This window comes from Mobula hypostoma, chromosome 25 (assembly GCF_963921235.1).
Source record: "Mobula hypostoma chromosome 25, sMobHyp1.1, whole genome shotgun sequence".
In the NCBI taxonomy this organism is placed as follows: Eukaryota; Metazoa; Chordata; class Chondrichthyes; order Myliobatiformes; family Myliobatidae; genus Mobula; species Mobula hypostoma.
Window position 1 is genome coordinate 4,209,205 of NC_086121.1, and position 18,808 is coordinate 4,228,012.

The window sequence follows — 18,808 nt, forward strand, 5'->3', positions numbered from 1 at the left end:
TAGGAGGTTATTTTGGTCATATGGATGTAATTGGGCAGCAAGGGTTTGTTGGGCCTGAAGGGCCTGTTACCATGCTGTATCTCTAAATAAAACAAAAAATAATTTTATTTCGATATTTCAGAAACAGGTTATGTCAGAGATGGCACAACTTTCTTCTGCATTTGCCTGTTTTAAATAAAAATGATGATCGATGTTCCATTCAAAAACGCAATGAAGATTTAAATTAAAATGGCTGGAAATTCCGCTATACTGAAGGATATTTAATCTGTACCAGTTTTAAGCAAGGTTGCCATACGGCAGACCCATAGCTTGTGTATCATGTGGACAACTAGGATACAATATCCATGGCCAACCTCAACCAACAGAGAGCCTCGAGGGAGGGGGAGGAGAGGGGGGAGGGGAGGGAGAGGCGAGGGGGGAGGAGAGTATTAACATTTCAGCTCAGAATCTTTCAGCAGTATTTCTGTTTATTTCAGGTTTCTGGCATCTACAGTTGTTTGCTTTCACTGGCATTGATGTTCAACTATTAAAAAGTAGCTGTTTCAAAGGAGGAAAAGGTTCATTTAAACTTGCCAAATACATGGAAGCTTTGTGGAATTAGGATTAAATCTTGCAACCAGTTACTTAGCAAATGTCATAAAATAAGCACTTGGGCCTTATACTAAACAGAGTCTTGTCATACTCTCCTTTGTCAGATTATGCAGAGGAGTTTAGCAAAAATTATCTAAGTTACCATTACATTTTGGATATACAGTATGAGATAGTAATATGTTCTTATCCATCATTGACACCACACTTCCTTTTCAGCAAACAGTAGGTTTATCTTTGTCATAAGAGCATAATGATAGTGTAATAAATCATTGCTATTTTCATTTCTACATGACCACAGTATAATAATAGAAATGTGATCACTCAAGATGAGCATGATGTTTTCCCAAGGGGATAAGACAACTGGGGACCCTTCACTGTTGCAGCCTTCCTCCACCTTCATTGTCATTATGATGTGTCATCTTCCACCAGCTCCACCGTTGAGATCTTGGTTGGATCTTTTTTTAATTTGGAAGTTCCCCCTTGATCTTATTGCCATGGGTGACCCTACCAGGAGCTAAATAACAGTAATACTGTGGTCACTCTAGCTCTGTATGATGTTCCCCCAAGGGGTTGTTTCCTTAATGGAGATCGCCTGTGTGTGACTTTGTTTAATATTTACAGCCACAACTCGATCCTTGACAGATTAGGGTCAGGGGTGACATGGGATGCAAGCTGACCGGGGACCCTTCACTGCTACAGGTTCCCTCTGCCTTGCCTGTCGTTGCGAACTGTCATCTTCCACCAGCCCCACTGCTGAGGTCTTAGTTGCATCACTTTTTGTCTGGAACATCCCTCTTGACCCTACAGGGAGCTAAGATCCAGACAGCATTGCTCTCAGGATCTCAGGAATTTAAAATAGAAGCTCCTTAATATTAGCAGTGATATTAGCTGGACAGTCATAATGCTTGAGAAGAGAAAGGATTGCCAAATAAATTATCATGCAAAGTTTGCACAGTTGGCAGCATACTGGAATGTAGTTATTTTGAACCAGCAATTATTTAGTTTTAAAATTATTTATCTTCAATTTATTCCTTTTGAATTTTCAAGCAATAACTGGCTATTGTGCATCTAATTCTCCACTCCTCTGATATTGATACAGTTACAAAGAAGGCTCGACAGTGGCTATATTTCATTAGGAGTCTGAAGAGATTTGATATGTCATCAAAGAGACTTGCAAATTTCTACAGCGGTACCGTGGAGAGCATTCTAACAAGCTGCATCACTGTCTGGTATGGGGCAGGTGGGTGTGTGTCCACTGCACAGGATCAAAATAAGTTACAGAGAGTAAACTCAGTCAGCTCCATCATGGGCACTAGCCTTCCCAGCATAAAGGACATCTTCAAGGAGTGATGCCTCCATCATTAAGGACCCCCATCACCCAGGACATGCTCTCTTCTCATTGCTACCATCAGGAAGGAGATACAGGATCCTGAAGACAGACACTCAGTGATTCAGGAACAGCTTCTTCCCCTCTGCCATCCAAGTTCTGAATGGACATTGAAATCATGAATATCTCACTACTTTTATTTCTCTTTTTGCTCTACTTATTTAATTATACACACACACACACACACACACTCTCTCTCTCTCTCTCTCACTGTAATTTAGTTTTTATTATGTATTGTAATGTACTGCTGCCGCACACAAATTTCACAACATATGCCAGTGATATTAAACCTGATTCTGATATTTTACCGTGATCAGCTTCAAAGCAGAACTGATTATTTTCCCAGAAGTAGCATACTTAAATATTTCATATTCTTTCTGTAAATTGGACACAGTACTTACACTCATTTCCACCACAACTTGGTCAGTGGAAGGGAAAGCACCAACATAGTCAGTTCATATGAAGCAGGTTTCATAATTGAAGGAACATTGTGAAGGAATGCACACTCACCGTGGAACCTATACAAATTCAACTAATTTCTAAATTTCATGACAAATGCTAAGTATCACCACAGGATTGTACATTGGTAAATTCCAACAACTTTTGAAATATATTTAAAACATATTTAAAACTCACAACATTTAATATAATCTCTCATTTGCAAATATAAATTTACAGATTATCATTACAACAAACAGTTTGAAATTTTATGATGCTGTTCAAGTGCTTTAAGGGAGTATAATGATACAAGACTAGGCACACATAACAGGACAAGTTCAGTCAGAAGAAAATGTCAAAGAAATGTTAGAAGAGGATTGTTAGAGAGTGACCGCGAGAGTTTTTCAGCTAAAACATATGCTAATGGTTAGGTGATTACAATCAGGGACAGTAAAAGGCATGCAGATATCACAGACAGTGGTAGAGATGGAAGAATTTACAGGGATAGTTAGGGATGACGCAGTAAGAATGTGACTTAACTAAGAATCAATATACATTCACGAACACCAGCGGGTGAATGGGAAAATGCAAGCCAGCATAGAAGCACATTAACTTTTCACATGACCTCAAATTTGTGGAAAATGGGAAATCTCGGGAGCAGAATAAGGCCATTCAGCCCATTGGGTCTATTCTGCCATTCCATCATGGCTGATTTATTATCCTTCTCAACCATCTTCTCCTACCTCCTTCCTATAAACTTTGATGCCTTAACTAATCAAGAATCTATCAACATCCACTTTAAATGCAGTGTCTATAAAATGTATTCACCCTCTTGGAAGTTACATTGAATCACAGTGGATTTAAATTGACTTTTTTGACTTTGTGTCAAAGTGAAGTAAATCTCTACAAAGTTACCTAAATTTATTACAATTATCACACATAAATAATTGATTGCATATGTATTCACCCCTTCAAGTCAGTATTTAGTAGATACACCTTCGGCAGCAATTATAGCCTTGAGTCTGTGTGGATAGGTGTCTTTCAGCTTTGCACATCTGGAGGCTGCAATTTTCCCCCATTCTTCTTTACAAAACTGCTTAAGCTCTGTCCAATTGCATGGGGATTGTGAGTGAACAGCCCTTTTCATGTCCAGCCACAAATTCTCAATTGGATTAAGTCTAGACTCTAACTTGGTCACTCCAGGACATTAACTTAATTGTTTTTAAGCCATTCCCGTGTAGCTTTGGCTTTATGCTTGGGGTCAATGTCTTGCTGGAAAACAAATCTTCACTTAAGTCGCAGTTCTCTTGCAGACTACATCAGGTTTTCCATGCTTCACGGTGGGGATGGTGTGTTTTCGATAATGTGTGATGTTTTAGTGTTTAGCCTGATAAACAAAAAGCTCAATTTTGGTTTCATCAGACCATTGAACCTTCTTCAACCGGACTTCAGAATCTCCCATCTACATTCTAGCAAACTCTAGCTGAGATTTCATGTGAGTTTTTTTCCAACAGTGGTAATTTCTTTGCCACTCTCCCATAAAGCTGGTGAAGTACCCGGGCAACAGTTGGTGAATGCACAGTCTCTTTCATCTTACTGAAGCTTGTAACTCCTCCAGAGTTGTCATAGGTCTCTTGGCGGCCTCCCTCACTAGTCTCCTTCTTACACCATCACTCAGTTTTTGAAGACAGCCTGCTCTGGACAGATTTACAACTGTGCCATATACTTTCCATTTCTCGATGATTGACTTCACTGTACTCCAAGCGATATTAAGTGACTTGGAAATTTTCCCATATCCATCTCCTAACTTCCGCTTTTCAATAGCTTTTCGCGGAGTTGCTTGGAGTGTTCTTTTGTCTTTATGGTGTAGTTTTTGCCAGGATATTGACTCACCAGCAGTTGGACCTTCCAGATACAGGTGTATTTTTACTGCAGTCAATTGAAACACCTTCACTGCGCACGGTGATCTCCATTTAACTAATTATGTGACTTCTACAAACAATTGGCTGCACCAGTGATGATCTGTTATGTCATATTAAAGGGGATGAATAGGTTACAGCATTAGCTGATTGGTAGGAGACAGCAAGTGGGAATCAAAGGATCCTTTTCTGGTGGGCTGCCAGTGATTAGTGGTGTTCTGCAGGGGTTGGTGTTGGGACCACTTCTTTTTATGCTGTATATAAATGATTTAGATGATGGAACAGATGGCTTTGTTGTCAAGTTTGCAGATGATACCAAGATTGGTGGAGGGGCAGGTAGTGTTGAGGAGAGTTGGGAGAGGGACTTGGGAGTCCTTGTGCAGCACACCCTGAAAGATAACTTGCAGATTGAGTTGGCAGTGAGGAAGCCAAATGCCATGTTGGCATTCATTTCAAGAGGTCTAGAATACAAGAGCAAGGACGTGAGGCTGAGGTCTTTATAAGGCACTGGTGAGGCCTCACCTTGAGTATTGTGAACAGTTTTTCACCCCTCATCTTAGAAGAGGTGCTGGCATTGGAGCGAATCCAGAGGAGGTTCACAAGGATGATTCCATGAATGAAAGGGTTAACCTACAAGGAATGTTTGATGGCTCTGGGTCTGTACTCGCTGGAATTCAGAAGGATGAGGGGGGATGTCATTGAAACCTTTCGAATGTTGAAAGGCCTAGACAAAGTAGATGTGAAAAGGATGCTTCTCATGGTGGGAGAGTCTACGACAAGAGGGCTCAGCGTCAGGATAGAGAGGCGCCCTTTCAAAACAGAGATGCGGAGAAATTTCTTCAGCCAAAGGGTGGTGAATTTCTGGAATTTGTTGCCTCATGCAGCTGTGGGTACCAGGTCTTTGGTGTATTTAAGGCAAAGATTGATAGGTTCTTGATTGGACGTGGCATCAAAGGTTACGGGGAGAGGGCCGGGAACTGGGGTTGAGGAGGAGATTTTAAAAAAAAGATCAGCCATGATTGAATGGCGGATCAGACTCACTAAGCCAGACGGCCTAATTCTGCTCCTATGTCTTATGGTCTTACTGAATACTTACACAATCAATTATGTTGTGTTTTATATTTATAATTATTTTAGATCACTCTGTAGAGATCTATTTTCACTTTGACATGGAAGAGTCCTTTTCTGTTGATCAGTGTTTTAAAAAAAGACAAATTAAATCCACTGTGATTCAATGTTGTAAAAAAATAAAAGATGAAAACTTCCAGGGTAGGGATGAATATTTTTTATAGGCACTGTATACTGAATAACATGGCCTCCACAGCGGTCTGTGGCAATGAATTCCACAGATTCACCACCCTCTGGCTAAAGAAATTCCTCCTCATCTCTGTTCTAAATGGATGTCTCTGTATTCTGAGGCTGATCCTCTGCTCGTAGACTCCCCCGCCGCAGGAAACATGCTCTCCACATCCACTCTGTCTAATTTGATCGGTATCAATGAGATCCACCCACATTCTTCTAAACCCCAGTGATCAATACAAGCCCACAGCCATCACATACTCCTCATACATTAACACTTTCATTCCTGGTATCATTCTTGTGAACCTCCTCAGGACCCTCTCCAATACCAAAACATTTCTTCTTAGACAAGGGGACGTGAGAGTAGTCAGGTTAAGGTAATAAATATAGGAATAGATAAGTGTTTAGAGGAGTACTTCAGCCATGTTGGGTGGAGTAAGGATGATTTACCGCAGCGGAATAGATAGGTTGATACATGTCAATAGCTCAGCTCAGGAGTGACTTCACCAAGGTTGCAGAAACACATGGTTCATCATCAGGCAGTCACTAAATAGAGCAGGGGTTCCCCAACTTTTTATGCTATGGACCCCTACCATTAACCAAGGGCTTCGTGGAGCCCAGGTTGGGAATGACTACTGATATTCAGGGATCAGAGTTTCTACCAGGGAACACACGCAATAAGCTTTGCTTTTCTCCGATATTTACTTGGAAAAAGATTCTGCTTATCCAGACCGACTGTCCAACCAGAATTCTGACAATTTAGCAACAACAGCAAGTGGAAGCAAGTGAGCAGCAGGTCTTCCCTCAGGCTGTGAGAATAATGAATATCATGACACCACTGAGTCTCGTCACTAGGACAGCAAGCTGTTTATTGTTCATCTGTGCTGCACACTATGTGCATTTTGAATTATATGCTATTAACTTATTTGTGGTAACTTTTTGTTTTATGTGCTGTGTGAGCTATATGTATTGTGGGTGCACTGTGGTCTGAAGGAACGTTGCTTCAATTGGCTGTACATATAAGACCATAAGACATAGGAGCAGAATTAGACGATTCAGGCCATTGAGTACACTCCGCCTTTCCACGATGGCTGATCCTGGATCCCACTCAACCACATACACCTGCCTTCTCGCCAGATCCTTTGATGTCCTGACCATTCAGGAAACTACCAACTTCCGCTTTAAATATACCCTTGGACTTAGCCTCCGCAGCAGGTCAGATGACAATAAACTTGAACTTGAAGTGAGTTAAAACCAGGTGTTCTCAGTGCATATGCAAAGACCAACCCAGTGCTTTTGGAAGAAATCCCAGAGAGATAGTATAAAGAGGAGAAATGGGAGACATCAAGACAACTGGGAGATAACAAACATAATGTCACAGTAATGTCTGTGAAATATACTCAGTGTATCTAATAAAGTGGCCACTGATTGTATGCTTGTGGTCTTCAGCTGCTGTAGCCTATCCACTTCAGGTTTAGACATGTTGAACATTCAGACATGCTCTTCTGCACACCACTGTTATAACATGCGGTTATTTGAATTACTCTTATATTCCTGTCAGCTTGAATCAGTCTGACCATTCTCCTCTGACCTCTCTCATTTACAAGGCGTTTTCACCCACAGAACTGTCGTTCACTGGATGTTTCTTTGTTTTTCATACCATTCTCTATAAACTCCCAGGAGATCAGCAGTTTTTGAGATACTCAAATCACCCCATCTGGCATCAACAATCATTCCACAGTCAAAGTCACTGAAATCACATTTCTTCCCCATTCTGATGTTTCATACACAATTCAAATGACATTTTGCTCTTCTCATTTATATGGGTACATTTCGAGTCCAATGTATCTCCCATAAGTTCACCAGAGGATATTAAAGTCTTACATAATCAGTTACATAGTTAATTGAACTCTATTAAAATTTAGATCTATTATGATAATTCTATTCTATTTATTTAGAGATACAGCACGGAACATGCTATTCTGGCCCAATGAGCCGGACTGCCCAGCAACTCACCTAGTTAACCCTAGCCTAATCATGACACAATTTACAATAGCAATTACCCTACGAGCCTGTAGATCTTTAGAATGTGGGAGGAAACTGGAGCTCCCAAAGGAGATCCACGTGGTCACGGGAAGAACATATACAAGAGCCATTGAGATTACTACAATATCTATCAGCAAATTGCAAAACTTTATGTGGATGCTGATGGGTACTGTGAAGAAAAATATGTTAATGGTATTTAAAATAAATAAGCTAACATGGGGGTAACTTTATTGTAAGATATTGTTGCACAACCAAATTCAGAATGGATTTAAAACACTCTTGGTATATCAACCCCATGCACTTTGATATTTTATCACAGTGTATCTCACATTTGCCAGGCAGAGCATGAGAACATTTGCTACTTCATAAGTTTTTCGTCCATTAATTGCAACACTACAAAGACTCTAAAACGCATTTTTATATTTATCTCTTAGTATTTAGTTCATATTTATTTATTATTATTTTGTTTTGCTTCTCATTTTGTATTTGCACATTTTATTGTCTTTTGCACATTGGTTGTTGTCCATCCTATTAGAACCATAGAACACTACAGCACAGAAAACAGGCCATTCGGCCCTTTAGTCTGTGCCAAAACTTTATTCCACTAGTTCCATTGACTTGCACCCAGTCCATAACACTCCAGACCTCTCCCATCCATGTACGTATCCAATTTATTCTTAAAACTTAAGAGTGAGCCCGCATTTACCACATCAGATGGCAGCTCATTCCACACTCCCACCACTCTGAGTGAAGAAGTTCCCCCTAAACCTCTCCCCTTTCACCCTAAAGCCATGCCCTCTCGTATTTATCTCTCCTAATCTAAGTGGAAAGAGCCTAGTCGCATTTACTCTGTCTATACCCCTCATAATTTTGTAAACCTCTATCAAATCCCCCCTCATTCTTCTACGCTCCAAGGAATAAAGTCCTAACCTGTTCAATCTTTCCCTGTAATTCAACTCCTGAAGACCCAGCAACATCCCAGTAAATCTTCTCTGTACTCTTTCAATCTTACTGATATCCTTCCTATAGTTAGGTGACCAGAACTGTGGGTAGTCTTTCATTGATTCTATTGTTTCTTGTACATTATGAATGCCTCAAGAAAATGAATCTCAGGGTTGTACATGATGACGTATATGTACTTTGATAATAACTTTACTTCAAACTTTTTGAACTTTGAATACATAGAAGTTATTGGATTGTGGTACACAATACTGCATTGCATGTGTCGCACTGATAACTGGACTGATGGCACATGCACACTTACTCCTTAAACATATTTTATTTGTGCACAAGGAGATCAGTGTGGCCCCTGTCATCACACTGCTGTGACTTTTGAACAAAGATATGCTATTTTTATATGGAATTGACCAGCAGTTATAGATAGCAACTATTTGGCTAACTATTTATGTTTGAATTCCTTACTTGCAAAAACAACCACTATTCACAATACAGGTGTTAAATGTCAATAGAATCTACAAACTGACAATGATATTTTGCACTTAGTAAAGCAATTGCCCTTTAGTTGGTGTGTGTGGCTTGGATCGCTATCTCATCATAGACTCCTGCTGTGCAAAGGGAAGCTAAGCTCTTCAAAGATCTTTCTTGCCTGAGCTGTCTGCACTCTATCCTTGCCTGGATATTATGTTAACCCTTGTATTACTGCAACTTCCAGATATGCTCTCCCTATACACCATTGTAAGCAAAACCAGAAGTTTACACCTATATTATCATAGAGATTAGATTTAATTCACAAATGGGGCCAGAAAGCTACAGTAGAATGCAACTGAGATCACGAAGGTGGAGAGTATCTCCTATTGTTTTTGAGGCAGTACTCGGATATTAAAGTGGCTTGAGATCGCCATACTCATAGATCCGCATACTCAAATTGTTGCTCGAATGTCATAGTAGCTGTCAAACTCTGCCGTTATTTTCAGTTGCGCTTCTGTAAAGCCAGCATAATGACAGTCAATGTGTTTTACTGGATTTTCCTTTGAGCTTTTCAATTCAATTCCTGAAAGCAAAGCACTGTTAACATTGTCAAAGCCTAATTAATAAAGTAGTGTGACCAAATTCATGCACTTATTTTTAAATTCCACTAACACTAAAAAGCTGTAGGCAAGGCAAGATTACGTTTACCATTTACCAAGGCAAGGATAATTTGAGGTGGCACAGTAGTGTAGTGGTTAACGTAATACTATTACAGTGCCAATGACCCAGGTTCATTTCCCACTATTGTTTGTAAAGAGTTTGTATGTTCTCCCCATGATTGGTGTGTTTTCTCTGGGTGCTCCAGTTTCCTCCTACATTCCAAAGACATAGATTAATTAGTCACATGGGTGTAATTGGGCAACATGGGCTAATCGGGCCAGAAGGGCTTTTTACCGTGCTGTATTGCTAAAGAAATAAATTTATCTACAAAAAGTGATGGATACAGATCAGTCCAGGAAATAGCCACCCCATCACTGAGCACATTTATGAGGAGAGCTGCCACAAGCAAACAGCGTCTATCATCAAGGACCCCAACCATCCAGGCCATGCTCTTTTCTCACTCCTCTCATCACACCACCAGGTTCAGGAACAGTTAGTACCTACAATCATCAGGGTCTTAAACTAGCGTGATAACTTTACTCACCTCAACACTGAACTGATTACACAACCTACGGACTTGCTTTCAAGGATTTTATAACTCATGCTCTCAGCATTATTTACTATTTATTAACCATCATTATTATTTGCTTTTTAATTGCACAGTTTGTCTTCTTTTGTACATTGGTTGTTTGTCAGATTTCGTGTGTAATTTTTTATTGATTGCATTGTGTTTCTTAGTTCCACTGTGAATGCCTGCAAGATAATGAATCACAAAGCAGTACTTTGATAATAATTTTTCTTTGAACTTTGAGTTTATTCTGATGTTAAGTAAAAGCAAACATTAGAATTCTGTGAGTTTTAAAGATTTAGACTATAAAACAAGTAGGTCTAGAAAGTCAACTGTAATCGGTAGCAATAAAATCACCGTATGGTAGTAACATCATATTATACCAGGTGAATCTCAGAGGCAGAGTACAAAGTGCTGGTATATTATGTAATAAACCTAGTGCTACTGACTGAGGATGAACATTTAGTTGCACTCATATTTCTTGCACTCGTCGTCAGTAAGATCAAGGAATTGATTGTGGACTTCAGGAAGGGGAAGTCGAAGGGAACTCATCAAGGGATCAGAAGGGTGAGCAGTTTCAAGTTCCTGGGTGGCAACATCTCTAAAGATCTATTCTGGGCCCAACATATTAATGCAATTACAAAGAAGACATGACAGCGCCTAAATTTCACTAGGTATTTGGGGAGAATTGGTATGTCACCATAGACACTCGCAAATCTCTACAGATAGACCGTGGAGAGCATTCTAACTGGTTGCATCACTGTTTGGTATGGAGGAGCCACTGCACAGGATTAGAAAAAGCTGCAGAAAGTTGCAAATTCAGCCATCTCCATCATGGGCACTAGCCTCCCCAGCATCGAGGACATCTTCAAAAGGTGATGCCTCAAAAAGATGGCTTCCATCATTAAGGACCCCTATTACCCAGGACAATGTTTTGTTCTCATTGCTACCAACAAGGAGGTGGTGCAGCAGCCTGATGACACTCAATATTTCAGGAACAGTTTCTTCCCCTCTGCCATCAGATTTCTGAATGGACAATGAGTCCATGAACACTACCTCAGTAATTTCCTCTCTTTTTGCACTACTTATTTAATTTTATTTTGATATATACTTTTTATTGTAATGCAATGTACTGTTGCTGCAATACACAAATTTCACGAAATGTGCCACTGATTCTGAGGTGGTGCTGCTGCACCCCATTGTCCTGTTGCACTTTGTTTATATGGTAACAAGATCAAACAATTAGGGATCAGTTGAGATGAAAACTTATTTAAAAATGAAACATGAAAATACATTTTTATTCACGCTAGATACTGAAAATTTTGTCATACCAACCATGATTAAAATTTATTGCTATTCAATAACTGAAGAACTTGGATCCACGCATCAACGTATTCAGTACTTGTGTTAAGTTGATAGCAGGTAACCATTAAGCTGTTCAGTAAACTAATTCATTGTCAAATTAATTAAGTGACATAAATGGTCCACTACAAAGAATTTAAAGGCAATTTAATTGAATGGCATTTTTGAAATGTATGGTTGCAGACTTTTAATCGTTGAAAATAAAAATGTCTGGTGTATCTAGCACACTGCTACAATTAACGCCTGTTTCCCAATAAATCGACAATTTAACTATTAACAGTTTACATAAATATTGTACTGCAGCAGAACCAGCAATAGAATCTTTGGATGTTCCAGAAATGTCAAATTGCACACCAATCCATCTCAAAATTCAAACCAAATTCAGAACCTTTGGTCAATTTTACTCCGAGATGGCTGCATTTTCTTATGGAACAAAAAACCAAACACTTATTTGACCAGAAATAAAGTTAAAAAAAATTACGAGGGAAAGTTTTGGTGAACAAGCTTACTATAGAATATCAGCTATTGGCTGTGCTCACTTGCGTATTCATGGCTCTTCCAAAGTTAATGGAACTAAATGTGTGCAGGTGAATAGTAGCAGTAATCAATGTCTGCATTCATGTTATGCGAACATCCATAAAATCCCACTGACTTCCAAAATTGCCCAATTCTTCTAAATTGCACCTCTTTTTTCATAATAATAGAACATGTACCTCGAATTTTAACAGAACATTATTTTTGAAAAGAAGATTTCTTCAAAGAAAATGGGTTGAACATTCAGAAATTTCAATAATCTCACAGCAACCGGTTTGTACAGTACACTTTTAATCAACAATTTTCAGATATTTAAGGAGGTGTAGCCTGTATATATCTACTATACAGCCACCGTGTTAATTTTCAAATGAGGCAATTTTTGTGCTTCACAGTTCATTTCAGAATCAGGTTTAATACCACAGGCATATGTCGTGAAATTTGTTATAAGCAGTGCAAAAAAAAAAGCTCTTGAATTCATCATTTAAAATTCGGAAGTATTATAGTATTACAATCAATGCTGAACTCATAAACAAAATAATATTAAAAAGGGAAGTATTTTTTTAAAAATAAAATTACCATAAGTTTTTTGTATTTCTCAGGTGAAGAATGCTTTTAATACTTTAGAAGATTGTTATAGCAGGCCACACCATATCAACATTCTAAGTTGATAAAGTATTTTAAAAGAATTCTATTATATTGATTTAGCGAGAAAAAAAATTCATGATTACTATCATGTATATATAGAAGCAAATAAGATCTAGAGACCCACCAGACATTTAATTAGTGTTTCACACAAAAGACATAGCATATTTTTAATAAGAAACAAATGACTATATCTTCCATACCTCACCATACTGTCCAAAGCTCTTCAGCCCTATATATGAAGCCAACAGCGGTTAATCCAACTTAAATATAATGAAGTTAAAAAATTCAGAACAGTTTGTAAAAATAATTAATATTTGGTGAGTGTCAGCAGGCAGTTACATGAATTTTTTTCTAAACTAACAGTTTGCAACTCTTGTTCAGAGATACTGCATTTTATATTCGGAGCGTACCACAGTAGGCAGTGACGGCAGCTGCTACGATGAGATTGTGCAGCGGAAAAGGAAATCAGATCAAAGCCCTATCTTGGAGAGCAGCAGACATTTTTAGGAAGTAAAATACCACCAGGTTTAGTGTTGGTTCAGGTTGGAAGCCATTTAACAACTTTAGTTGCCTTAGAAGATATACTTGTTAAAAGTATTTGTACACATATTCTGCTTAGTATTTATGGAATTGACTGAGGAATAACATCCTTGCCCAGCGTTTCATGTCAAAGGATTGTTACACAAGCACTCAAGTGTCAACCGAATGCATAACCCAGTTTTACTTTGCTGACTGGCAATCTTGTAGCTTTCAGAATAGAACATGTACAGACAGATACACTGGGAGGATGAAAATATTTCCTTATTCCTTTTCAAGCATAGTTGTATAGTGCACTAAAATACTCAAGCACTAAAAATCCCTTACAGAGATTTATTCCCAAGTTTAATACCCAGATTCAGCTGCCAAGAACTAACGACTGCTATGACAGTGTTAGCATCATTTCCAAAAAGGGTCAGACCATTACAATATTTGGGACTACAACAATTTGAGTACCTTTTGTTTCAACAGACCATAAGACCATATGACATAGGAGCAGAATTAGGTCATTTGACCCATTGTGTTAGCTCCGTTATTCGTTCATGGCTGATTTATTATCCCTCTCAACCTCATTCTCCTACCTTCTTCCCGTAACCTTTGACACCCTGATAAATCAAGAAACTAGCAACCTCCACTTTAAAAATATCCAATGACATGGCTTCCACAGCTGCCTGTGGCAATGAATCCCACAGATTCAGCACCCTCTAGCTAAAGAAATTCCTCCTCATCTCTGTTCTAAAGCAACACCCTTCCGAGGCTGCGCCCTCTAGTCCTAGACAGGATTTGTTAGCCAGCATAGATAAATTGAACCAATTTTAAAGCTACAGTAATAATTAAGGGATTTTAACAAATGACAATCAGTCTCTGAAGTTAACTCCAATAAAAAATAATCTATTTGACAAGATCTGTATTTGGCAGGGTTTAGATTGGTTACATTCACTCTCTGGAAATACCCATTGCATTCTGCATCATTTTTGAACAAGTTCTCATGCTTTTTCTTTGTTTCGTGGCTGTCTGTGGGAAGACAAATCTCAGGGCTGTATACTGTATACATACTTTGATGATAAATGTACTTTGAATCTTTGAATCAATATGATAATTAGCATTCCTAAAATTACAACTCAATGCTGTTTGAATTTTCATTTTGAATTACTTGATGTTAAGGAATAATAAGAAATAACTTCACGCCACTGCAGACAATTACTTTTCAACATAAACACAAGAGACTGCAGATGCTGGAAATTCAGAGCAACACACACAAAATGCTGGGGGAACCCAGCAGTTCAGGCAGCATCTTTGGAAATGAATAAATAGTGAATGTTTTGGACCAAGACCCTTCATTAGGACTCAGGAAATGTAAATAGAGGAGTCTGCATTAGATTGTTGCTTCTGGTGCAAAGGATTGGGAAAAGGTTGAAAGTTTTAAAGCAAATTCTTGTATTAAATCTGTCCTTTGAGTATAGTGTTGCAAAATCAGAAGTTGTTTAAACTGTACAATCTCACTTAGTGATAAATGTTAGTTGATACCCAGAGATCGATGTGGCATTGATTTTTCAAGCTTGGAATGAAGTACAAATGTTTGGACAGTTAAATAAAGATTTGTTCAGGGTTGATCATGAAATGACTAATCTATAAATTAATGGAAAATATGATGCTATTCACAGTGTTTAAATATTCAATTAACAAAAATTCTAAATGAAGATTAAGAAAATTAACTTTCTAATTACAAACAAGGTTCAGTGCCCGATGCTGAAATTAAGTTCTTGGCTGAGGTGATGTGATTTTATAAACATAGTTATTACTTATTTTATTAGTAATATTTTGCTTTTGTTTTATATTTGTCTGATTTGTTGTCTTTTGCCCATTAAGTTTGTCCGCCTTTGTGTACAGTTTTTCCACTTTTTTTTGTGTTTCTTTGTATTTACCAAGAATGCTTCTTTCTCAAAGCCAACAGATTTTTGAATGGACAATGAACCCATGTACACTACCTCACAATTTATTTTCTTTTTTTGCCCTCTTTTTTCCATATATATTTATTATAATTTATAGCTTTATATTATGTAATGCAACGTTCTGCTGTCACAAAACAACAAATTTCACAACATATGCCAGTAATATTAAACCTGAATCTGATACCGATGCCTGCAAGAGAACGAACCTCAGGGTAGTATATGATGATATATATGCACTTAGCTAATAAATCTCCTTTGGCCAAGTCGCTGAAGGAAGACTGAACATGAGCAGCAATTGAAATTGAAGGCATGAAGGAATCTAAGAGTAGGAAACCTGAAGCAGTTGTTGAGTTATAGACTGTTATGAGTGTAATTGCAAATTTTCATTGTTATATAACTCTGCCTGTCATAGGGTTCTATGCTTCAATTCATACATGGCCATAATTTTTTTAAAATTCTTTTGCAATTAATAAACACATGTGATTCTGCAGATGCTTGAAATCCAGAGCAAAATGCTGGAGGAACTCAGCAAGACAGGCAGCATCCATGGAAGTGAATAAGCAGCTGATGTTTCAGGTCAAGCCTCTTTATCACGACTGGAAAGGAAGGGGGAAGATGTCAGAATAAGTGGGCGGGGGAGTGAAAGGAGGACAAGCTGGAAAGTGATGTGAAGTCAGGTGGCATGAAGTAAGAAGCTGGGAGGTGATAGGTGGAAAAGGTAAAGGAGAAATCTGAGAAGAGCATTATGCCCGTTTTCATATCTCACTGTTGAAGAGGGTTAAGGGGATGAATTCCCCTATCTCCTTTTCATAAGGATATTTCTGTATCTACTGTAAATGCTTGCAAGAAAACGAATCTCAGGATAGTATATGGTGACATACATGGCACTTTGATAAAAACCTGACTTTGAACTTGCTGCAGTCAGATTTCAATGTATTGGCTTATTTAAGAGGCTTTCTTATACTGTTACCTTGAAGCAATAAATGAACACTGTAGAAAAATTTGGTACTTTTAGTATTAAGAGTAGCATTTTAGCAATGAGAAGCAACAATTTCACTATTAATAGAGAAAACTTGACTGGAGTACACACAAACTGTGGTATAAAATCTAGATGTTACTGGCAATATTTCCTTTCTGTCAGATTGAATGTGCGTTAGGAGCCGTTCTTGAGGGCATTCAGTAAATCAACAAGATCATCTACTAATTATCTACTGTTGGCAACAGAAAACATATTGAAAATATCACTCCTTGAATGAAGTGCAGCTGTGATTTTAATGATACTCAAGGCCATATTTTATTTATTTAGAGATACATTGCGGAACAGGCCCTTCCTGTCCCACAAGTTGCACTGCCCAGTGCCCACAGATTTAACCTTAGCCTAATCACAGGACAATTTACAATGACCAATTAGCCTAATAACCAGTATGTCTTTGGATTGTAGGAAGAAACTGGAGCATCCAGAGGAAACCCGCGTGCTCACAGGGAGGAATGTATAACCTCCTAACGGTTGGCATCAGAAATGAACATCAAACTCTGAAGCCCCAAGCTGTAATAGCATCATGCTAGTTGCCCACTTACTGCTTTTATTGATGGATTCTTACACCCATTTACTACAGGGTAAATCCCTGTCTCTAAAATTTCAGGTTTCATATTGAGGGAAACTTCTTCATTCAGAGGGTATTGAGAGTGTGGAGTGAGCTGCAATGCAAGTGTTGCATGAAAGCTCAATTTCAACGTTTAAGAGAAGTTTGGATAGCTAGGGATACGAAGGCTGTGGTCCCAGTGCAGGTCGATAGGCCAAAGGGCCTGTATCAGTGTTGTACTTTTCTTTGACTCTATACTCGGATTTTAATTTCCTCATCTAAGCCATCAAAGTTCCATGTTTTAAATTAATGTTACTTATGGAAAAAAAGGATTTATTATATATTTCCACTTCTACCTTAATATGCAATATAATCAGTATTTCCCTCTCTATAGAATGATTTCTATCCTGGCTTCCTGTCTATGAAAATCTTTATTTTATATTTTGATCACTTGAAGGCTCAAGACCAGAAATGCTTTCTGTTCTTTGTTGCATGCTCTGTTGTCTTCATTGGAACTGAATGGCAAAGTGCATGTGCTATTAACCATAACACAAAGGACAATATAGATTACTAATTTAATTGGTTCAGCACAACATTGTGGGCAGAAGAGCCTGTTATTCTACTGTACTATTCTATAGTCTATGTTCTGGATTTTGTACAGTTCAAGGAATAATTTCTTCTGCATCATACTGCGATTCAGAACAAAAGTAGAATTCATCCAATCCTATTAAACAAATGACTTATAGTTTTATGTTAAAAAATATTTTGTCTAAACTTATCAAGCCTGCAAAAGATTCTATCTCTTAAATCTTGTTTTATAACACAAGTAATTGCAGAGACAAACATGAAATTTTTAAATCAATTTTACTCATGCTACTGCCTATTTTTCTGAAATCAGTTTTGCCTTATGCATAGTTGAAGATGATGAATTGAGCCAGGATCCATTTATAAAACAACCGTAGAAAAGCAATGCAAAATTCATTTGCAAAGCCCACAAAATGCGGGAGAACTCAGCAGGTTCCTCAACCACCTATGGAGGGGAATAAACAATTAACATTTCAGACAGAGACCTTTCATCAGGACAGGAAAGGAAAAGGGAAGCTACCAGAATAAGGTGGGGGGAAGACAAGGAGGACAAGCTAGAAGGTGATAGGTGAAGCCAAGTGGATGGGGGAGGGGGGCAAAGTAAGAAGCTGGGAGGTAGTAGATGTGAAAGGTGATGGGTTGGAGAAGGAGAGGAGAGTGAACCACGGGAGAAAGAGAAGGAGGAGGGGCACCAGGGGGAGATGATGGGCAGGTAAGGGGTAGAGACAGGAGGCCAGAATGGCGAATAATAATTTCATTTTATCTTTTTCATTTGTCAAATTACAGTGCCTTGAAAAAGTATTCAGCCTCCGATCTTTTGTTCACATAAATGATTATTACAAACAGGGATTTTGATCAATTTAACTGAGAATGTTTATTTGTAAGTCACATGCTTTTTTTTGCAGTAGGACACAAAAAACAAGGAAAATTGTAAAGCACGAAAAACTCAAAAAATCAAAAACTGAGATGTCAGCAGTTCAAAAGTATTAATCCACTTTTGCTTACCTCTCATAGCTATTACAACCAACAGTCTTTTTGGATAAGACGCTTATTAGCTTTGCACAACCCGATAGAGCAAAATTTTCCCATTCCTCCTTGCAAAATTGCTCAAGCTGTGCCAGGTTAGTTTGGGAGCAGTGATAGACAGCAATCATAAGGTCTTTCCAGAGGTATTCGATCGGGTTACCATCAGGACTCTAACTGGGCCACTCAAGGACATCAATTTTCTTCATTTGAAGCTACTCCATGGTTGCCCTGGCAGTGTGTTTTGGGTC

General features: G+C 38.4%; 1 protein-coding gene across 4 annotated transcripts in view; it reads right to left on the reverse strand.

Annotated features, from left to right (window-relative positions):
- The window catches only part of ptpn11b (protein tyrosine phosphatase non-receptor type 11b), a 153,055-nt gene that overhangs the window by 105,616 nt on the left and 28,631 nt on the right, over window positions 1-18,808 (reverse strand). Inside the window, exon 1 of one of the 4 annotated variants that reach the window (XM_063033443.1) lies at window positions 13,078-13,445. The exons of the other annotated variants lie outside the window; for them this stretch is intronic. Within the exon in view, the coding sequence (XP_062889513.1) occupies window positions 13,078-13,085 (8 nt within the window). The 5' untranslated portion in view covers window positions 13,086-13,445. Of the gene's footprint in view, window positions 1-13,077; window positions 13,446-18,808 lie in introns of those variants that run through there. 4 annotated transcript variants of the gene reach the window in all.